The following is an 18,162-nucleotide window of genomic DNA, read 5'->3' on the forward strand; positions in this document are numbered from 1 at the left end:
GTGAATTTGTACTTGTTGTGATTATCCTTGCTTTTGTGTAGTTGTCGCATCAAAAGCATTCTTGGTCTATATCAAAGTACTTTAGTTAAGGTTTAAAATCTTGCTTAAGTTTGTCTTGTGGTACCCTTTTACTCACTGACTGACACGTGTTCATACTGTGATCATATTGTGTTTTACACCTTAATTTGACTAAAATGGTTGGTAGTACTCACAAATATGGACAGACAAACTGTTTGTTCCCTGTGGAGGAATGAATGCAGTGCGGTGAACGCAAAAAGTGGTTCCATAAAATGTGCACCCGTTCAAGTCCCACCGCATACAAAAGATGTTCGAAGTCTAACTCACATTGGCTTTGCATGTTTTGCTGTGCAAATAAAACGTTACTAATACAGGAGGCTATGAGCCTATTGGCTTTGGCCTGTAAGAAGAACGATGGCGCATGCGCTGATAACACGAGCACTGACAGTGACGAATGTGTCAGTGTAGTACCTGCTGTTAAGAGATGCCTCGAACTCCCGAATTTGACTGACGGAGAAGCGAAATCTCCGTTAACATTAAGGAGGGATGTAGTACCACCTGACATTGATAATCATGCACCTCTAGTGAAAACTGAAGATCTGGATAAAACTGTCACCACTCCAAATAGTTCCAGTGTCCCGAGGGATGAAAAATGAACTACAGTACGGAGAAAACGAAACGAAAAGGAAAAAGCTGTAGGCAGTACGCAGCTGGTTAGCAAGTCATTGGTGGACTCCCATTGTGATTCACAAAATTCACTACCAAAGTATGATAGTAGGAGGGAAACCCACCCTGGCGTGATGACTGAGAAGGAGAATCTAATCTCATAGCATATTATTGTGAGAAGATTTCTGGAGTCAAACGACCCTGATCCCAAAATTAGACACGCGCATGATTTAGAGAAGCTGGGAGAATATATTCGTAGTATATTGGCAGATAACTCTAAAGGAGTTCAGGTCAAAAAACTGGTTAGAATAAGCAAGAGGACCGAGGACAATGCTGAACCCCGACCATGAAGACTCCTTAAGGTAATCCCAGGGTCGGAGAAGCAACGTGATCTCCTGTTAAGTAGCGCTCGTAGTCACGACAATTCCGACATCCGAGTTAGACCTGATATGTCTCTTGAATATAGAATAAAAAGGAAGAAAGCACTAGCTGAACTAGAAACCCGTCGACAAAACGGTGAGGAAAATCTCCGGTTAGTGGGTTTTCGGATAGTCAGGTCTTGGAAGGGAATGCTACCAAGGCCTGTGTGGATAGGCTGTTCTATCTAGGAGTTTTATATGCCAACGCTCATAGTCTAAGAAATAAGTTCTATGAACTAGAAGCATTGGTGGACAAATTAAGGCCACTCATTGTAACAGTGACAGAAACTTGGTTAGTCCATGACTTAGACATTACTCCAGAATTATCCGGATACGATTACCTAAGTAGTGATAGACATAGATGTAGAAAGGAGGTGGCGTCCTTTTATAAATATAGCCAATAATGTAAATATCCGCTCCTCTGCTAGCGAATCCCATGATAGCGGTACTTGTAAAGTCATCAGCTGTAAATTGGCTATCGTATGTGGTACATTTATGCTCGGTGTCATCTATCGCAGCCCAATCTGCTTAGCTGATGACTTTATTTTAGAGCACATTCAGCTATGGAGTGCAAATAACAGATTCTTGATAATAGGAGACTTTAATGCACCTGATATTAATTGGACTGGGATGACCACGGAAGGATCTATAAACTACTTTGATAGCAGGTTCCTGATAACAATAATGTAGCATGCACTAGTGCAGAATGTATCCAAACCCACACGTTTTGGTGCTAACCAAGGTTCTCTGTTGGACTTGGTAACCACTCATGAGACTGAGGATATTGTCGACCTAAATATTCTTCCACCGTTAGTGAACAGCGATCACGCTGTTTTGTCATTCGTGTTTAGAACTAGGGACATGTTATACGATCAGGTTACACCGCGCCCAAATGTATGGAAAGCTAACATATCAGCCATTCAGGAATGCGCTGCTAAGACAGATTGATTTGTAGATACTAGCTTATCAGTTGAAGAAGCATGGTCTGTATTTAAAGGTTAGTTTAGTTTAGTTACGTCCTCGTTCATAACATACTTGGTACCGCGAAGACCGAATAATAGTCCACCACGGATAACTATAATAGTCAGGAAGCTCCTTAGAAAAAGGAAGAAGCACTGGAATATGATCATCTCTACTGGCTTAGAACAATACAGATCCAGTTATTGTAAGATTAGGAATGCCTGTAAAGCGTTAATAAGTAAGACTAGACGATCATATGAAAAAACAATTGATTAGGGATCCTAGATATAGTCCAAAACGGTTATTCTCGTACATAAAAAGGCGAACTCAGAGAAGCGATGGAATTCCATCACTTTTGATACAAGAATATCCGTTAATCTCGGCAAGAAATGATACCGAAAAAGCTGAAGCTTTATCGGAATATTTCAGTAAAGTGTTTTCTATCAGTAATGAAGAACGACCAACGATTCATTGTGGTCGTGGCAGCTCGCTGATGGACCCTGTAGTCATTGAGAAAGGTACTGTCTTAAGGCTACTTCAGCATCTCAAATCCAATAAGTCCAGTGGTCCTGATTATATTCATCCTAGGATTATGAAAGCCATATCAGATGTAATTGCTGAACCATTAACGACACTGTTTGCCATGTCTCTGAGGCAGTCCAGACTGCCAAGAGACTGGAAAGACACTATAATAAGTCCGCTGTATAAGGTTGGGAGTAGGGATTTAATCAGTAACTATAGACCCGTTAGCTTAACTAGTGCGGTTGTAAAACTGATGGAAAAAATCATTCGAATATCTGTTATAAACTATGTTGAAGGGCATAATCTTCTCCCCAGGGAACAATATGGTTTTCGGAGAGGCCTATCATCCTTGACAAATCTTCTCATTGCAAGAGAAGTTTGGGCTGCTGCAAAAGATAGGAATATTCATGTGGATGTGATCTTCATAGACCAAAGTAAGGCCTTTGATAAGGTCTCCCATTCTGGTCTTAAATTCAAACTGGAACGTTTTGGAATCCATTATACAGTCGTAGATTGGATAAGTAACTTTCTCCATGACAGGAGACAAAGGGGAAGGGTTAATGGAGCTCTCTCCTCGTGGGTACCTGTAAAAAGTTGAGTTCCCCAAGGTACAATCCTCGGTTCTCTTCTCTTTTTACCTTATGCAAATGAATTACCAACTGTAGCAAAACCATCCAATCTACTCTTCGCTGATGAGATAAAAATTTAGAGACCCATACACAGTATGTCGGATAGAATAGTATTACAGGATAATCTTAGCTCATTGGCGGCTGGAACCTTCTACCAGAACACGTAATATCATCACCATCTGTTAATATATTCAAAACGAGATTGGTGTTAAGGGAGGACTGTAGACATTTGGCTGATTAAAATCTCTTCATTGTATATTAATAATTTTATTGTGTTTTTGGGTGTATTTGTTTTACTTAACTTTTGAACTTGTTTGTTTATATCATTATTTTTGGACAGTTTGGTTTCTCTTTGTCATTGGTTTGGTATTTGGGAGCTTTTGCTCCGGGAACCTACAAAATTGAAGGTTTGTTTTGTAATTGTTATAATTACTGTTGTTAGAACTACATTTGGGTCGACTAATTGTAACTTGCGAATAAACTTTGGTATCTAGATTGGAGTTTGGTTCTATTGTTAATTTGGGTTTGTACATTGCAAATAGACCGATATACCGTAATTCAGTAACGGGAACGAGCAAAATCTTGGATGTAACATAAACTTCTTCAATTATTGGTTCTGTGTTGATACCTTGGATTCGTCTGAGCATTTTGGGTCCAATTTCCTGGTCCTATTGGTCGATTTTGTTTGGAATAATTCAGAATTGTTTCGGTAACCGATTTTTTGAAACAAGGAATACGATGGAAACGCGAAGCAAAAGGCCGAAGGAAAATGACGAAATGGATGGTAAAATTTCTAAAGCTGTTTCTGGTATGTCTGATGTTAATGATGATAGATGTGATGATGTTAGTATTAATAGTATGTCCTCTGGTCAGCTTAGTACTTCTAGATTAAGGTTAGGTAAGGCATTACTAAGGAAGAAGAATTTATAAAGGAGACTTGAGTTAGAACGGCAGCTTAAGATGTTAGATCTCCAAGAACAGGTTGATATGGCTGAATTAGAATGTAAGATCATGGAGGACGACAACCAACTGCCCGTAGACAAATGTCTACAGTCCTCCCGTAACATTAATCTCGTTTTGAATATATTAACAGATGGTGCTGATATTACGTGTTCTGGTAAAGAGTTCCAGTAATTTGCTGCTCGGTTCGAGAAACGAAGCTCCAGACATAAACGATTTGATCTCGGTTTTTGAACTTTCTTCGAATGTCCTCTCAAATGATCAGTCCTAGACAAAAGTAAAAGATAAGACATATTAATACCAAGGTCATCGTTCAGTGTACGATAAGTCGATATTAGGTCACCCCGTATTCTACGGTAAGATAACAGAATTAAGTAAAGGTGTCTCAGTCTGTCTTTATAAGATAGGCCAGATAAACCTTTTACCATCTTAGTACCTCGTCGTTGGACTCTTTCCAGCATATCTGCTTCATACTTGAAACAAGGACTCGCTGCTTGAATCCCATATTCTAAATATGGTCACACATAAATGGGGTATAATAATCCAAACATTTCATCATCTAAATACTGAAAAGATCTACGAACAGACCATAATACCCCATAGCCTTTCGCAGCAACAGCCTTACAGTGAATAGTGGTTTTAAGACCACGTTATACGGATAATATTTTAGGCAGTTTACTAACGAACATCTTTCCCATTGCTTGGCACCACCTACAAGTTTTTAAAATCATCTCCGATGATTTTAATCTGCCAAAAAGCAAATGGGATCTCACTGCCATACAAGGTCGATATAACATGCTAGTTGAAATACCTGAAATTTATGGATGTGTTCAACAGGTCCTGAATCCAACTAAGGGGAGTGATATACTTGATTTATTGTTTACAATCGACATTGACTCTATCTCAGTGCATACCAGTCATGAGTTTTTTATGAGTGATCATGGAGTTGTATTGAGTATTATTCATTCTTTAAACGCCATACAAGTGAACTCAAAAGCTTCAATGATGTACCAGATCAGACATTTTAATCAACAAACCTGGATACGGGCTGAATCTCTCATTCAGTGTTTACCATGTAAACTTATTTTATCACAAATTATTTTGACATTGCGCTTCTCAATCTATACCATGACCTGATATTTTGCCTTGACTGCACTGCTCCAGTTATTGGCCATGTGGCTTATAATGCGAATAGGGACCAGAATACCCTTAAAACTTTTAAAAGAAAGCTGAGGAAATTAAAATACCGCTACCACGAGCACAATGACGTGTATGCACTTCAGAGTATACTTAAATTAATCGACAGAAATGCTTCATCTAAACGCAAGTAATTTATGAATATAGAAAATAAAGCTCCACGTAGTAAAAGCCCAGAAGTATCAATACTTCGGCTTTTTAAATTCCATGAGAAGTCAAATTCCCTTGGGACGACTAAATTTTCCATAGTTAACGGAAGCATTATTGACGACCCTAATATTACTTGCGAACAACTCTGCAAGTACTTCTCTCAATGCTATAAAACTGACACTGAAAGCTCTATCATTACATTTCCAATGCTCAAATCCGGACACGTATCAAAAATTGATTTTATACCCTCCAACATCAAGCAGGCCATAGCTGCAATGAAAAAGTCTTACGGCGGTGGATCTGGCGGGATTCTTTCATCATTTGTGAAATATGGTAGTAGAGAATTCCCATTATTTTGTTTAAAACTTTTCAACCTATCTGTGGAATATGGGACCTATCCATCTGTATGGAAAAGATCTCTAATCAGCCCTAGATTCAAAGCAGGATCACTTAGTGATCTTGTTACCTATAGGCCAATTAATTTAACATCCGTGCTCTCAAGGATCATGGAAAGAATCATCCGCAAACAGCTATTATCATTTTTACTTTCGGCTAGTCTGATTAGCCCATCCCAACACGAGTTTATGACTAAATGCTCATATTTCACATCGCACATGCAATTTTTTGAACAAATTACCCAGAGGAGAGATGTTGGCCAGTCAGTGATAATTCTTTACTTCGATTTTAGTAAGTCTTTCGACAGTGTCTCACACAAATTTATTCTAAAACTCTCTTCGTTTGGCATACAGAATCCCCTTTTATCTTGGCCCAAATCTTTTTTAGAAGAACGTAGTCAAATCGTTCGCTTTGGATCTTGCTACTCTCAACCTGTGAATGTAGCCAGTGGGGTTATACAAGCAAGTGTGATTGGTCCATTACTTTTTCTCCTTTTTATCAATGACGTGTGTTCCCTCTTTCAGAATGGTAAACCTTTCCTTTTTGCTGATGACCTAAAAGTAGTTTATACATTTTCTTCTCCCAATAAAGAAAGCCATATTTCAGCGGTAATCCAAGAAGAAATAAACAAGTTATACGAATGGACTGTTTCGTGGAATTTGCCACTTAATGTTCACAAAAGTGGATTTATTCACATTGGCCGCTGCCTTAACTTAAATCTGACTATACGCAAACATACAGTGAAACCTCTCAACACAGTTCGTGACCTGGGTTTAAGATATAGCAACAGTCTGAACTTTTCTGGGCACATTGTACTACAAGTATCCAAAGCTAGAAAGTTCATAGGATTCATAATGATAAACTTCAATAATATCGAGTCGAGATTATTATTATAAAGAAAATGTATCTTACTCATTCTTGAATATGGTATTTTGGTTTACAGTAATTGCAGGCATGATGACCTGATTAAAATTGAAGGTGTTCAAAGAAGGTTCACCATAACTGTTCTGGGGTATTCCGACAAAAAAGACTATCACCAAAGATGTCAAAAACTCAAATTAGAACCTCTCTGGATCAGACGTATCAAATTAAATCTTTTCTTTATCTACTGGCTTATTAACGGTGTAGTGGCATTGGACCATAACCACACAATCTTCAAAGCTGAACACAAGACTACTCGGAAAATAAATATTCAATATTTAACACGGAGAAATACCTAACAATGGAGAAGGCGCGAACAATGAATGGAATGGACTGGAGTTGATCGACTGGCATGGCTCGGCCATGCAGGCGTGGTCTCTGCTGAATGTTACTTTATATCTTCTATTCATATTAAATGTATTGTTCTTTCTCTAGCCTAACCTTGTTCTACATCATGTAATGGTAGTTGATACGATACAGTGAGTCGGTGTAGTCGATGGTGTGACTTCCACGTAAGATCTTATAGATTAGGCAGTTATATCATGACAAATCTACAATTTTAGGATTAGGTCTATTATTAGAGCAGAACTAATATTATAGTAGACCATAGTTCTACAACGGTATTTCCTACTCTTCGGTATCCACTCCTTCATACTCTGATATCATCCCACAATCTACGCAATAAGGAGAATATTCTAGCGATTCAAAGAACCCACACAAACTTATGCTAGAATTTTTTCGTTATTCGCTACTCAACCATGTGGAACAGACTGCCAGTGGACCTCCGTTGCAGTGAACCTACAACCCGGTTCAGAAGTCTCCTTGATGATTTTCTTCCCGAAGGTGGGTTGTGTCACTTATTGAATATCACTGTATTTAATGATGATTTATACAAACAAGGTCCGTCATACATCTAATTGACTGAAAAGCAAAAATGTAACCTTTGAAACTTTTCACGTTTATTTTATTTTATTTCTATTCATCTTAATATATAAAGTCTGCTTATGTTCGTATTTATAAGTATTACCGATTTTAATATCATTATTGGTTCCCCAACACATTAGATATTCTTTTTATCTCTTCTTATCCTTCTGATTGTCCTTTGAAATTAATTGTGACTTTCATAGCATCATTCTTAATTATTATTGCACAAATGTTTATACTAATATCCGGTTTCACTCTGTATATTATTACATAGATCTACATTTATCCGAGTGCACTAAAGGATTTATTTTATTTTTCAAAATTGTTGGTTTACTGCAGAGGTCGATATTTATTACACAATCATTATTATCATGGTTGAACCTTTTCACTAGGTGTCTAATTCTTTTCTCTCTTTTTCCCCATCTAAATAAATATTATTCTTAACATTAAGAAGTTTGTAATTAAGACAATAACTTGTGTTACACTTAAATTAACTTCTCAGACTCGTCTTATCTTCACTATGAATATGTGACCCATACATACTGATATTTCGTTATCCTTTTCACTTGATTGTGACTTTCATAACATCACTCCAAACTATGACTGCACAAACACTTACTCCAGCGTCATATCTTACTGCAATAATAAGTTTTTTTTTCTTAATCATTCTCTATTTTATTTTTGTTACTAATATGACGAAACATACATAGTCGTTTATTCTTGTTCTGTGTTCATAAACACGCCTATTAAACTATCTGCGTGTTCCATGTCTCCTTTATTTCTATTCCCTTATTTTCTTCCTTTCCTTCTTTAAACTCAATTGAATATTCTTCTCAATTACACAGAACCTGATTTATTATTATTACTCTCTTTTTCAAGCATGGCAAATATAGTGCTAACATTATTGAAACTTGTGTATTATTGCATTTGTGAAGAAACCCCAAATGGTTTCTTCACAACACTTATGTACCCATAAGATGTTTGTGAATAATAATAATAACGAAAAAGTATCATGATTCACAAGGTCAGGTTATTGAGCGAGGTCATTCATCTTCTGTTAACTGAGACATACTTTCAATAAAGATCTGTAGGTCAGGTTCGAACCCAACATAAATCATATTAAGTTAGTACTGCATTAGATACCTTCAGAGAAATTGACAAGGGTCAACTCACGAACGTTATACAGATCGGAAGCCAATGTCGTTTGGTTCTGCTAACGAGCAAACACGATCTCAAGATGTTAAACCACCTCTTTGGTGACGGCTAAAACGGCATACGGCTGCGGCACTCAAACGTGTAGAACCTACAGTAGCAAATAAAAACTTGAAGGAAAAAAGGGGAAAATCATTTACTGAGTCGAAAAATTACAAAAAACATAGATATTTATGGTTTTTAGTGTAAGCTACAACACCGTTATCATCAAGCCAATCCGCTAGTAGGAATACGAACAATATTCCAGTCATAGCATGACACGTTAATATTCAGATCCCAGATACGGATTTGTGTAGTAAAGACAGAAGACCTACAGCCTATGTTATTCCTTTTCTAGTATGCTTCTACGAGTGTCCATTCTTCTCTTAAATGAGTCAATTGAAGGTGCGAACACCACTACTTTGGGTAAACGGTTCCAAGGATTGATGACTCGATGCCAAAACCTGTATGCTACGGGTATTTTGCTCGTTCTTGTCTTTTCTACTTGCCTACTATGTCCTCTGAGATGTCCCGATCTAGTAGGAAGAAAAGGAGAGGATATATTATGTCCAAAATCACTTCTTAATATCCTATACATCAAGATGAGATCACCTGTTAACCTACGATAGGACAGAGAAAGGAGGTCCAGCTTCTCACGCTGCTCTTTGTATGGTAAACCACGGAGTTCTGGAATTGCACGGGTTGCTGCCCTCTGTACATTTTACAGGATATCCGAGTCACCTTTTAAATAGGGGCTTGCAGCCTGAATGCAGTTCTCAAGCTTAGTTCTCACTACGATTGTGTATGTTGTAGTGAACTTGGTAGTATCTGACTTAGGGAATGTCCGTCTTATAGCCTAGAGGGTTCTAAACCCCTTGTCTGCAACCTCCCGGCAGTGGGCCATGGTCTTAAGATCATGACCAACTGACACCTCAGGATCCTGTGAGATCGGACCACGGGTACAGGCACTTCTCCTACGCTGTTCATATTTATCTTTGTATCTCCAAAGTGTATGTAGGCACACTTTGTAGCCTTGATAGGTATCAGCCATTCTTTAGATCAACTAATCACACTATTTAACTCTGCCTGAAGAGCGTATACGTCTGCGTCTCCAGCTGTTACTCGCCAAATCTTTACATCGTCAGCGTACAATAACATTGGGGACTTTACTATACTTGGAAAATGATTTACATACAGTATAATAAGTAAAGGACCTAAGACGGAACTTTGAGGAACTCGCCTAAGTACTGGTCTCATGATAGAGGACTTGGAATTTATTCGTACTTTCTGTCTAAGACCTACTAGGAAATCCTTAAGACTGTAGCGGTAAATAAGTCCCCAGAATGAATAGCTCTGTAAGTTTTCGACATTGGATACTGACCACATTAGTTTTAATGGACTCATCTAGCTGAAGGCCCTCGGTCATGCATCGTCACCAGATCACGAGTGGGAACGCCATGCTCAACAACCCCTTCAATCGCTAGCCAGATTAGACCAGACGATCCTTCATATATTGATAGCCTATCAAATATATCTCCGAACCTCCTCACTTCTGTCTTTGATTTCTCTTAGTGGGTACGAGTTATATTAGAAGGTGTTACTGGTTATAGCGTTGTCAAACATTGAATACCTGTGGCATCTTCATTGGCGAGCCTAACGTAATCTGGCACACCAAATCGTAAACTGTGTGTCTATTCCTTTTTGGGATTCTATATATTATTGCCTTATCTTAATTTTTATACATTGTGATATCTTTTTCCGTGTTTTTGGACATATATATATTTTTCCCTCGTTCATTCTCGTACTTCATATTTCATCATGACCGAACAGACACCCAAAGTACTTAGGCTTAAGACTTTGTCCCCACCTTCGTTTCAACTGATGCGCTTCTGGCCAGACAACATCGAAGCCTGATTTTACTACGCAGAAGCCGACTTCTCCGAGCACGGCGTGATCGACACACGTGCACAATTCCCCGCAGTAGTCAAGGCACTACCGCGCTAATTCAACAGGTACGTAACACCTAGCATGTTTACTAGTGATGTTTCTGAACCTTACGAAACGCTGGAACGTTCTTTTCCTAAACGCGGAGACCTAACCGATAGACAAAGTTTAGACCAACTCCTCAATGACATCGACCTGCTACACGGTTCTGCGACGGACACGTTGCAAAGAGTGAGAGAGGTTATCGGCCAAAGAACCTTCGATGATGGCCTATTTAAACATCTTTTCTTGTCCAAACTTCCTCAATAGGTGTAAGCCGTTCTGGTCTCGTTTTAAAACGACGCCTTAGACGAGCTGGCGGCATCTGCCAACCGCATTTTAGAAATCACAAAATCTTCTAATACCGAGGTTATTTCAGCCAAAGAAAAGCCTCAAACGACTAAGAATGACATGACAGAGTTATGTCATAAACTTACGCGTTATCTTAATTTTCGTAACGACCGTAAGCGATCACACACCCCGCTAAGAAGCACTTCACGTAAGCGATCTGTCTCTAGACCACGAGAGATTGATAACCTCGACTGGTGCTCGTATCATAACCAATATGGAAAGTCTTCCAGAAATTGCAGAAAGCCCTGCAATTTTTCCAACTCAAAACCGACCGACTCGAAAACCAACTCGGGAAAGTTCCAAGCCAGCACGCGTTAACGGAAACCGTAGCCGGTGAACATAGACGTCCGTTATACGTCACAGATGTAAAAACGAGAGTTCGCTACCTCATCGACAGTGGCGCAGAAGTTAGCGTTCTCCCAGCGAATCCCAACGACCGGTTTCACGAATCGGCTCTAAACTTACAGGTGACAAACGGAAAACCTATCGCCACGTATGGCAAAAGGTACGTCTACCTTAACGTGCGTTTACGCAAAAACCCATTCACTGAATCTTCGTTTCTGCAGACGATTCCATGTCAATCGTTGGTATATGCCTTCTACAACACCATAATCTACTCATCGACACGCGCAAACGAAGGCTGGCAGACAGAAACAGTAATTTATCTGTTAGCGTAACTTCTTTTTCTGGTCGCAGATTATCTCCAGTCACAATTAAGCATACTATAGACCCATTTTATCAACCAATACTCAATAAGTATCCTGGGATACACCAAACGCAACCGAAATTACCGTGTGTAACCAGCAACGTTACACATCACATCACGACTACAGGACCACCTGTATTCCCTAAAGCTCCACGACTAGCCCCCGAAAGGCTAAGAATGGCGGAAAACGAGTTCGACCACATGATAGACTTAGGTATCATAAGACCGTCAAATAGCCCATGGGCGCCTACGTTGCACATGGTCCCTAAAAAGGACAGCAACGATTGGCGTCCAACTGGTGACTATCGGCGATTGAATGAGAAAACCATTCCCGATCGTTACTCGTTGCCTCACATTCACGACTGGAAAGCTACCTTGAAAGGTACAACTGTCTTTTCGAAAATCGACTTGGTTAAAGCGTATAACCAAACCCCTATGGCCACTGACGATATACCGAAAACAGCTATTATAACTCCCTTCGGACTCTACGAATTTTCGCGAATGCCCTTCGGTCTAAGAAACGCTGCACAACCATTCCAAAGTTTTATAGACAACGTTTTTCAAGGTCTCAACTTCGTACATGCGTATGTGAAATAGCAAGTCCAGACAGAGAATTGCATCTCAAGCATATGGATCTTGTTTTCGACCGACTACAAAAACATGGCATTACTGTAAACATTCAGAAATGCCAAATCGGAACCGACTCATTAGACTTTCTAAGACACACTATCGATGCTCAAGGAATTCGACCCCTTAGAACCAAAGTGGTGGCCATTCTGCATTACCCAGAACCGACCACCATCAAGCACTTATGCACGTTTAACGGCCTCGTAAGTTTCTATAGACGATTCATACCGAAATGCGCATTACTTATGAAACCTCTGACCGACCAACTTCGTGGAAATGCGAAATCCACCAATCTGGACGACAGAGCGCGAAAAGCATTCTCCACAGTTAAGGAACTTACCGCTAAAGCCACAATGCTCGCACATCAGGACACCGAAGCACTCATTAGTATCGCAGTAGACCCATCCGACTCAGCAATCGAAGGAGTCTTACAACAATAGGTTAACAACTCCTGGCAACCCTTGGCATTTTTCTCTAGACGGTTGCTAGACACCGAATCGAGGTACAGCACATTCGGTAGGGAACTCCTGGCTATTTATTGTGTTGTACGGCATTACCAACACAATATCGAAGGCCGTGAATTTACCCTTTTCACGGACCATAAACTGCTTACCCTCTCTTTAAGCTCTTCCTCTGAGATTTCGCAGTTTACTTCAGACATCCAACACACTTCAACCTGCGTTGACCGTTTCACTCGATGGCCAGAAGCAGTACCTATCAAGGACATCACTGATGAAACAGTGACCCGCGCCTACGTCGAACGATGGGCAGCAAACTTCGGCTGCCCTTCAACTATCACTACAGACCGTGAACGTCAGTTCGAATCTGAACTTTTCCATCGTCTGACCACACTTTTAGGAATCACTCGCTTACGAACAACCACCTACCACCCACAAGCAAACGGGATGGTAGAACGCTTTCACCAACAACTGAAAGCTTCACTATCAGCTGCAAACGTTTCACAGTGGACCGACGCTCTTCCACTCGTCTTACTGTGTATTCGCAATGCAGTGAAAGCTGACATTGGATACGCTGCGGCTGAACTCGTTTATTGAACGACACTTCGACTTGCAGGAGAATTCGTAGATCCTTCATCCTCGTCAATGAACATGGATCTAACCTCCTACACGAACAGGCTTACAAACGCAATGCGTTCAGTTAAACCTGTTTCCACTCAACCGCAATCAACTGATGTTTTCGTTCAACCTGACTTACGATATAGTACACACGTCTTCGTGCGTCAAAACTCGCACCAACGACCTTTCGAATCAGCATACGAAGGAACTGTCAAAGTTCTTCAACGCAAACCCAAGTACTATATAATCGATAAGAACGGAACCAACGACAGCATCAGCATCGATCGCCTCAAAGCAGAGTATTTGGGAGAAAGTCATATCTACGTCGATTTCCCTTCAGTACAATCGAACGACATGACTCCGACACTTATAATATCTCATCCGACGACCAACACGCACGATAATAATTCGACAGTATCTGAAAACAAACATAAGACAACGCGTTCTGGAAGAAGAGTAAGATTTCCAGAACATTTAAATGACTATTGCACGTGAGACACTAGTTAACATTTTGCTTCATCTCGATTTTCCATGGCATTATATATAATATAAAAATATTTTTTAATATGCTTATGTTTATATATATTTATCATTTGGCTAATATGTATATTAAAAAGAGTTAAAAAAGAACATTTTGTAAAATACGCTTTTACGTTATTAACCTTTTCTCGCCCATTTTGTGTCTTAAAGCGCGTACGAGTTTATTTTGACATGCACTTACATATTTTTTTCCAGGACGACTGGAAAAGACGATAAAAAGAACGATGAGGTTTACGAGGGACCAAAATTTTCATTGTACATTATTTTCTTCCTATATTGTATTTCATGGTCCATTATAGTAAGGAAAGACGACCAGACGCTGCTAAAACTAGCAAGCTATCAGAAGAGTGTTTTCCAACGAAAAAACTCGTTGGGTTTAAACTTCTGACTGGCCACGTCTTAGGGTCATCACTACCCTACCAGGGGAGGAGTGAAGTGTAGCGGTGAATAAATCCCAAAAATTAATAGCTCTGTAAGTTTTCGACATTGGATGCTGACCACATTAGTTTTAATGGACTCATCTAGCTGAAGGCACTCGGTCGTGTATCCGCACCAGATCACGAGTGGGAACGCCGTGCTCAACATCTACTGCAATAGCTAGCCAGATTAGATCAGACGATCCTTCATATATTGATAGCCTATCAAATATATCTTCGAACCTCCTCACTTCTGTCTTTTGATTTTTCTTGGTGAGTACGAGTTATATTAGAAGGTGTTACTGGTTATAACGTTATCAAACATTGAATACATGTGCCATCTTCTAGATTCTCTGGATTCTCCGTCAGAAACCAGAACATCGGCTCGAACAGCATGAATCAGGGATCTATTTATCATCTGACCTAAGCCTGGTCGAGATCACTTAATGATGATCTGAGAAAATGGAAACAAACGCGCGCTGTCAAGCTGGTGAGTAGAACCTTACATTAAATTATTTTCTTGTGGTCAAAATTCTAAGCGAAATGATCTCCGAGCCACCTTATGTGGTACCAAATGTGTTTTCCAGAAATAACGTTCTTTAGAAATGCTCGCATTCAACTATACAGGACAACGTAAAACAGCAACACAAAACATCCAAATATAATCACCATGTCAAAAATACTGACAGCACCCGATATAAATGATAATGAAATTCGAGTATGCAAAACACAATCCATTTATCAATTGCAGATCATGGACACACCCAGGGATTTCCAGTTAATTTAGGGAGGGGAGTGTGTCACTTATGATAGACGGAGACCAGTACGTAGCAAGAGCCATGGATTTTTACTTCCGAACGGTCCTAATTAATGAACCCCTTTCCTACTCAGATTTAGATCTGGGACCGAATGCCTCCAAACCAGCTACTCACTGTGCATTTCAACCCAGATAAGATGTAAAAAGGCACTAGATCCTTCAAATACAGAATAATCAATAAGATCGAACGAGCTACACAACAAATCACGATGAAAACCAGCAAAATATATTTATTTTCTTCTTGTTGCAATATTCAAGATTTTAATCAGACAAGTTGCGTTGCCTGTGGACCGAAAAGACACGGCCATCCCACCACTTGATAAAATTGGATCATGACAATTTTTCGGAGTGCAGATCTCTTTACCTTATCAAAAAGTACTGAGAGGAACCACCAAAATGTTGATCACAACCTTCATAAATGCATATAAGCTGTCAAACAGTAAAAACAAGGTTTTGTTAGAGGATTATAGTTAGTGACGAACCTCCTGATAGTAATAAAGTGACGGATGAAATCGTTTAGAAGTGGAAAATTAGTTGATTATGTCCGGTTTCAGTAAAACATGTCTTAAAGTAACTCCACGCCCTATTCTTAAATGGAGTGAGCAACATAATAATGTTCTTTTGTAGTGTCTGTTAAAATATCAACCAATAGTAACTACAGCCATAAGGAAAAAAGAACGCACAACTATCTGTGAAGTATTCACTTGACTTGAGTAAGACTCAAGTGAGTGTCGGTTATAAGTTGATTGAAGATGGCACAGGTATTAGGAGTTTGACAACGTTTTAACCACTAACACCTAATATGAAGCGTAACCACCAAGAGAAATCAAAGACAGAAGTGAGGAGGTTCGAAGATATATTTGATAGGCTATCAATATATGAAGGATCGTCTGATCTAATCTGGCTAGCTATTGCAGTAGATGTTGAGCACGGCGTTCCCACTCGTGATCTGGTGCGGATACACGACCGAGTGCCTTCAGCTAGGTGAGTCCATTAAAACTAATGTGGTCAGCATCCAATGTCGAAAACTTACAGAGCTATTAACTTTGGGTATTTATTTTCCGCCATATGATCTCCCTACTTTTCAGCCACATTTTATACTCTACTTTCCACCATAAACTATTTCCTTCGATTTTGTTCTTTCTTGACCCCTACCTGCCTGATTTACCACTCCTGAGTTTCATGATCAGAGAGAGAATACCAGTGGGCTGGAGTTTTATCACTTTCGTCGATCAAGTTGTTGTGCAATCAGAGTTCTGCGTATTTAGAATTTCTTACTTTTAATGGATAGAACAATCACTTTAAGGAAGTGTTTTAAGCGAGGTATTGTTTTCATCCCTCAAGTTTCATAATATTCGTATTATTTGTTGAACTGTCATAAGTAGGCTATGCTTCACTTGTATGAAGATATGACGAATTTACTCTGGTTTGCCAGGCCATAAATTGTGCACACAGTTGTCTTTAAGTAGGTTTTGTGCAATCTCAATGCATTTTTATCAGTTTTAATGCTATATTTTATTCATTTAGTCTTATACCACTAACATCGTAAATGAAATGATTTGTCAGTGACGGCATTTGAAATTCCTTAAGCCATGTGTAGTTAAACTAGAAGAAGCTTGGATTATTAGATGGATTATGCTTAAACCAGACAAAACAACTCCATTCTGAATAGCTTCATAACCGAATGATCATAATTGACTAAGTGTATAGATTTCTGCTTTTATTTATCTTTAATGCTTATAATTCTGTATGATAATTTTAGGCTGCAATTAAAACAGGTGTCGTGTAGCTACTGCAAATAGGACGTCAATGATCAGGCAAGTTAATTTAGCGTAATAAAAATGCAGTGGGTTATGCATTTAATAACGCATACATACTATCAGTTATTTCTCAATATACGATATGCTGAATGGACTTTTCAAAAAATATAAGGTGAGATCTTGGCACAAGAAGTTACGTAATGTACCCACTCGGATATTGCATCATTTGTATCAATTTGATCTTGCCTGTAAACTGGCATGCCTCATGTAACAAACTGTTATTTGGGAATAAAATATTGTTATTATTATTATTATTGTTATTCCGAAAAGGACGCTTAGGTAGGTTTCAAAATCAGTCTACCGACCAGTTACAAAAGAATCCAGGATACAAACTACGGTGAACACCGTAACAGCTTCACACTAATCTATAAAGTAACTTGCGATAAAATTATCATTTTAATTGTTTTAAACTCGAGAAACTATTCTTCAAATTAAAACTACGCAACGAATATCCTATGTGATAAAAATCACAAACCAATATTGGCAATTCTACGCAATTAGTTCAATATCTGGATACTGAAACATCAAAGACTTTAACAAAACCATAAAATGACCTAAACAAAATGCAGAACGGAATGGCATCCATCAGGGATTTTTGCAATCTCGGAAACGACACAAATTCCGTCAGTGTGTCTGGATAAATAAGTAATGCATGAGCGGGACGTAACTCAAGCCTTCGAAGGCCAGAAGTTCACAGTAATTTCGAACCACAAACTTCCTGCTTTTTAAGATGTTTTTGGACATTTCACTAGGTCGCTGCTGCATATTTCGTTTGAATTACTTTTCTTCCGTTACTTCGTGACTGAAGAGGTTCGGAATTAGTTATAACTGTGAAGGTTATTTTAGACAAATGTGGTAATGCTCAGTTGAAGT

The 18,162-nt window shown here is 39.1% G+C and overlaps 1 protein-coding gene across 1 annotated transcript; it reads left to right on the top strand.

The window, feature by feature from the left end:
- The first annotated feature begins 617 nt into the window (after positions 1–617).
- MS3_00001154 (uncharacterized protein) lies at positions 618–3,207 on the top strand. The gene has a single exon (XM_051208650.1). The coding sequence runs from the start codon at positions 2,320–2,322 to the stop codon at positions 3,181–3,183; it is 864 nt and encodes a 287-aa protein (XP_051071368.1). The 5' UTR covers positions 618–2,319; the 3' UTR covers positions 3,184–3,207.
- Positions 3,208–18,162: the final 14,955 nt, after the last annotated feature.

Source organism: Schistosoma haematobium, chromosome ZW, assembly GCF_000699445.3.
Source record: "Schistosoma haematobium chromosome ZW, whole genome shotgun sequence".
Lineage (NCBI taxonomy): Eukaryota > Metazoa > Platyhelminthes > Trematoda > Strigeidida > Schistosomatidae > Schistosoma > Schistosoma haematobium.

Bases quoted from the DNA above. Each gene is read 5' to 3' on its own strand.
- MS3_00001154 (XM_051208650.1), top strand. From the start codon at position 2,320: ATGAAAAAACAATTGATTAGGGATCCTAGATATAGTCCAAAACGGTTA.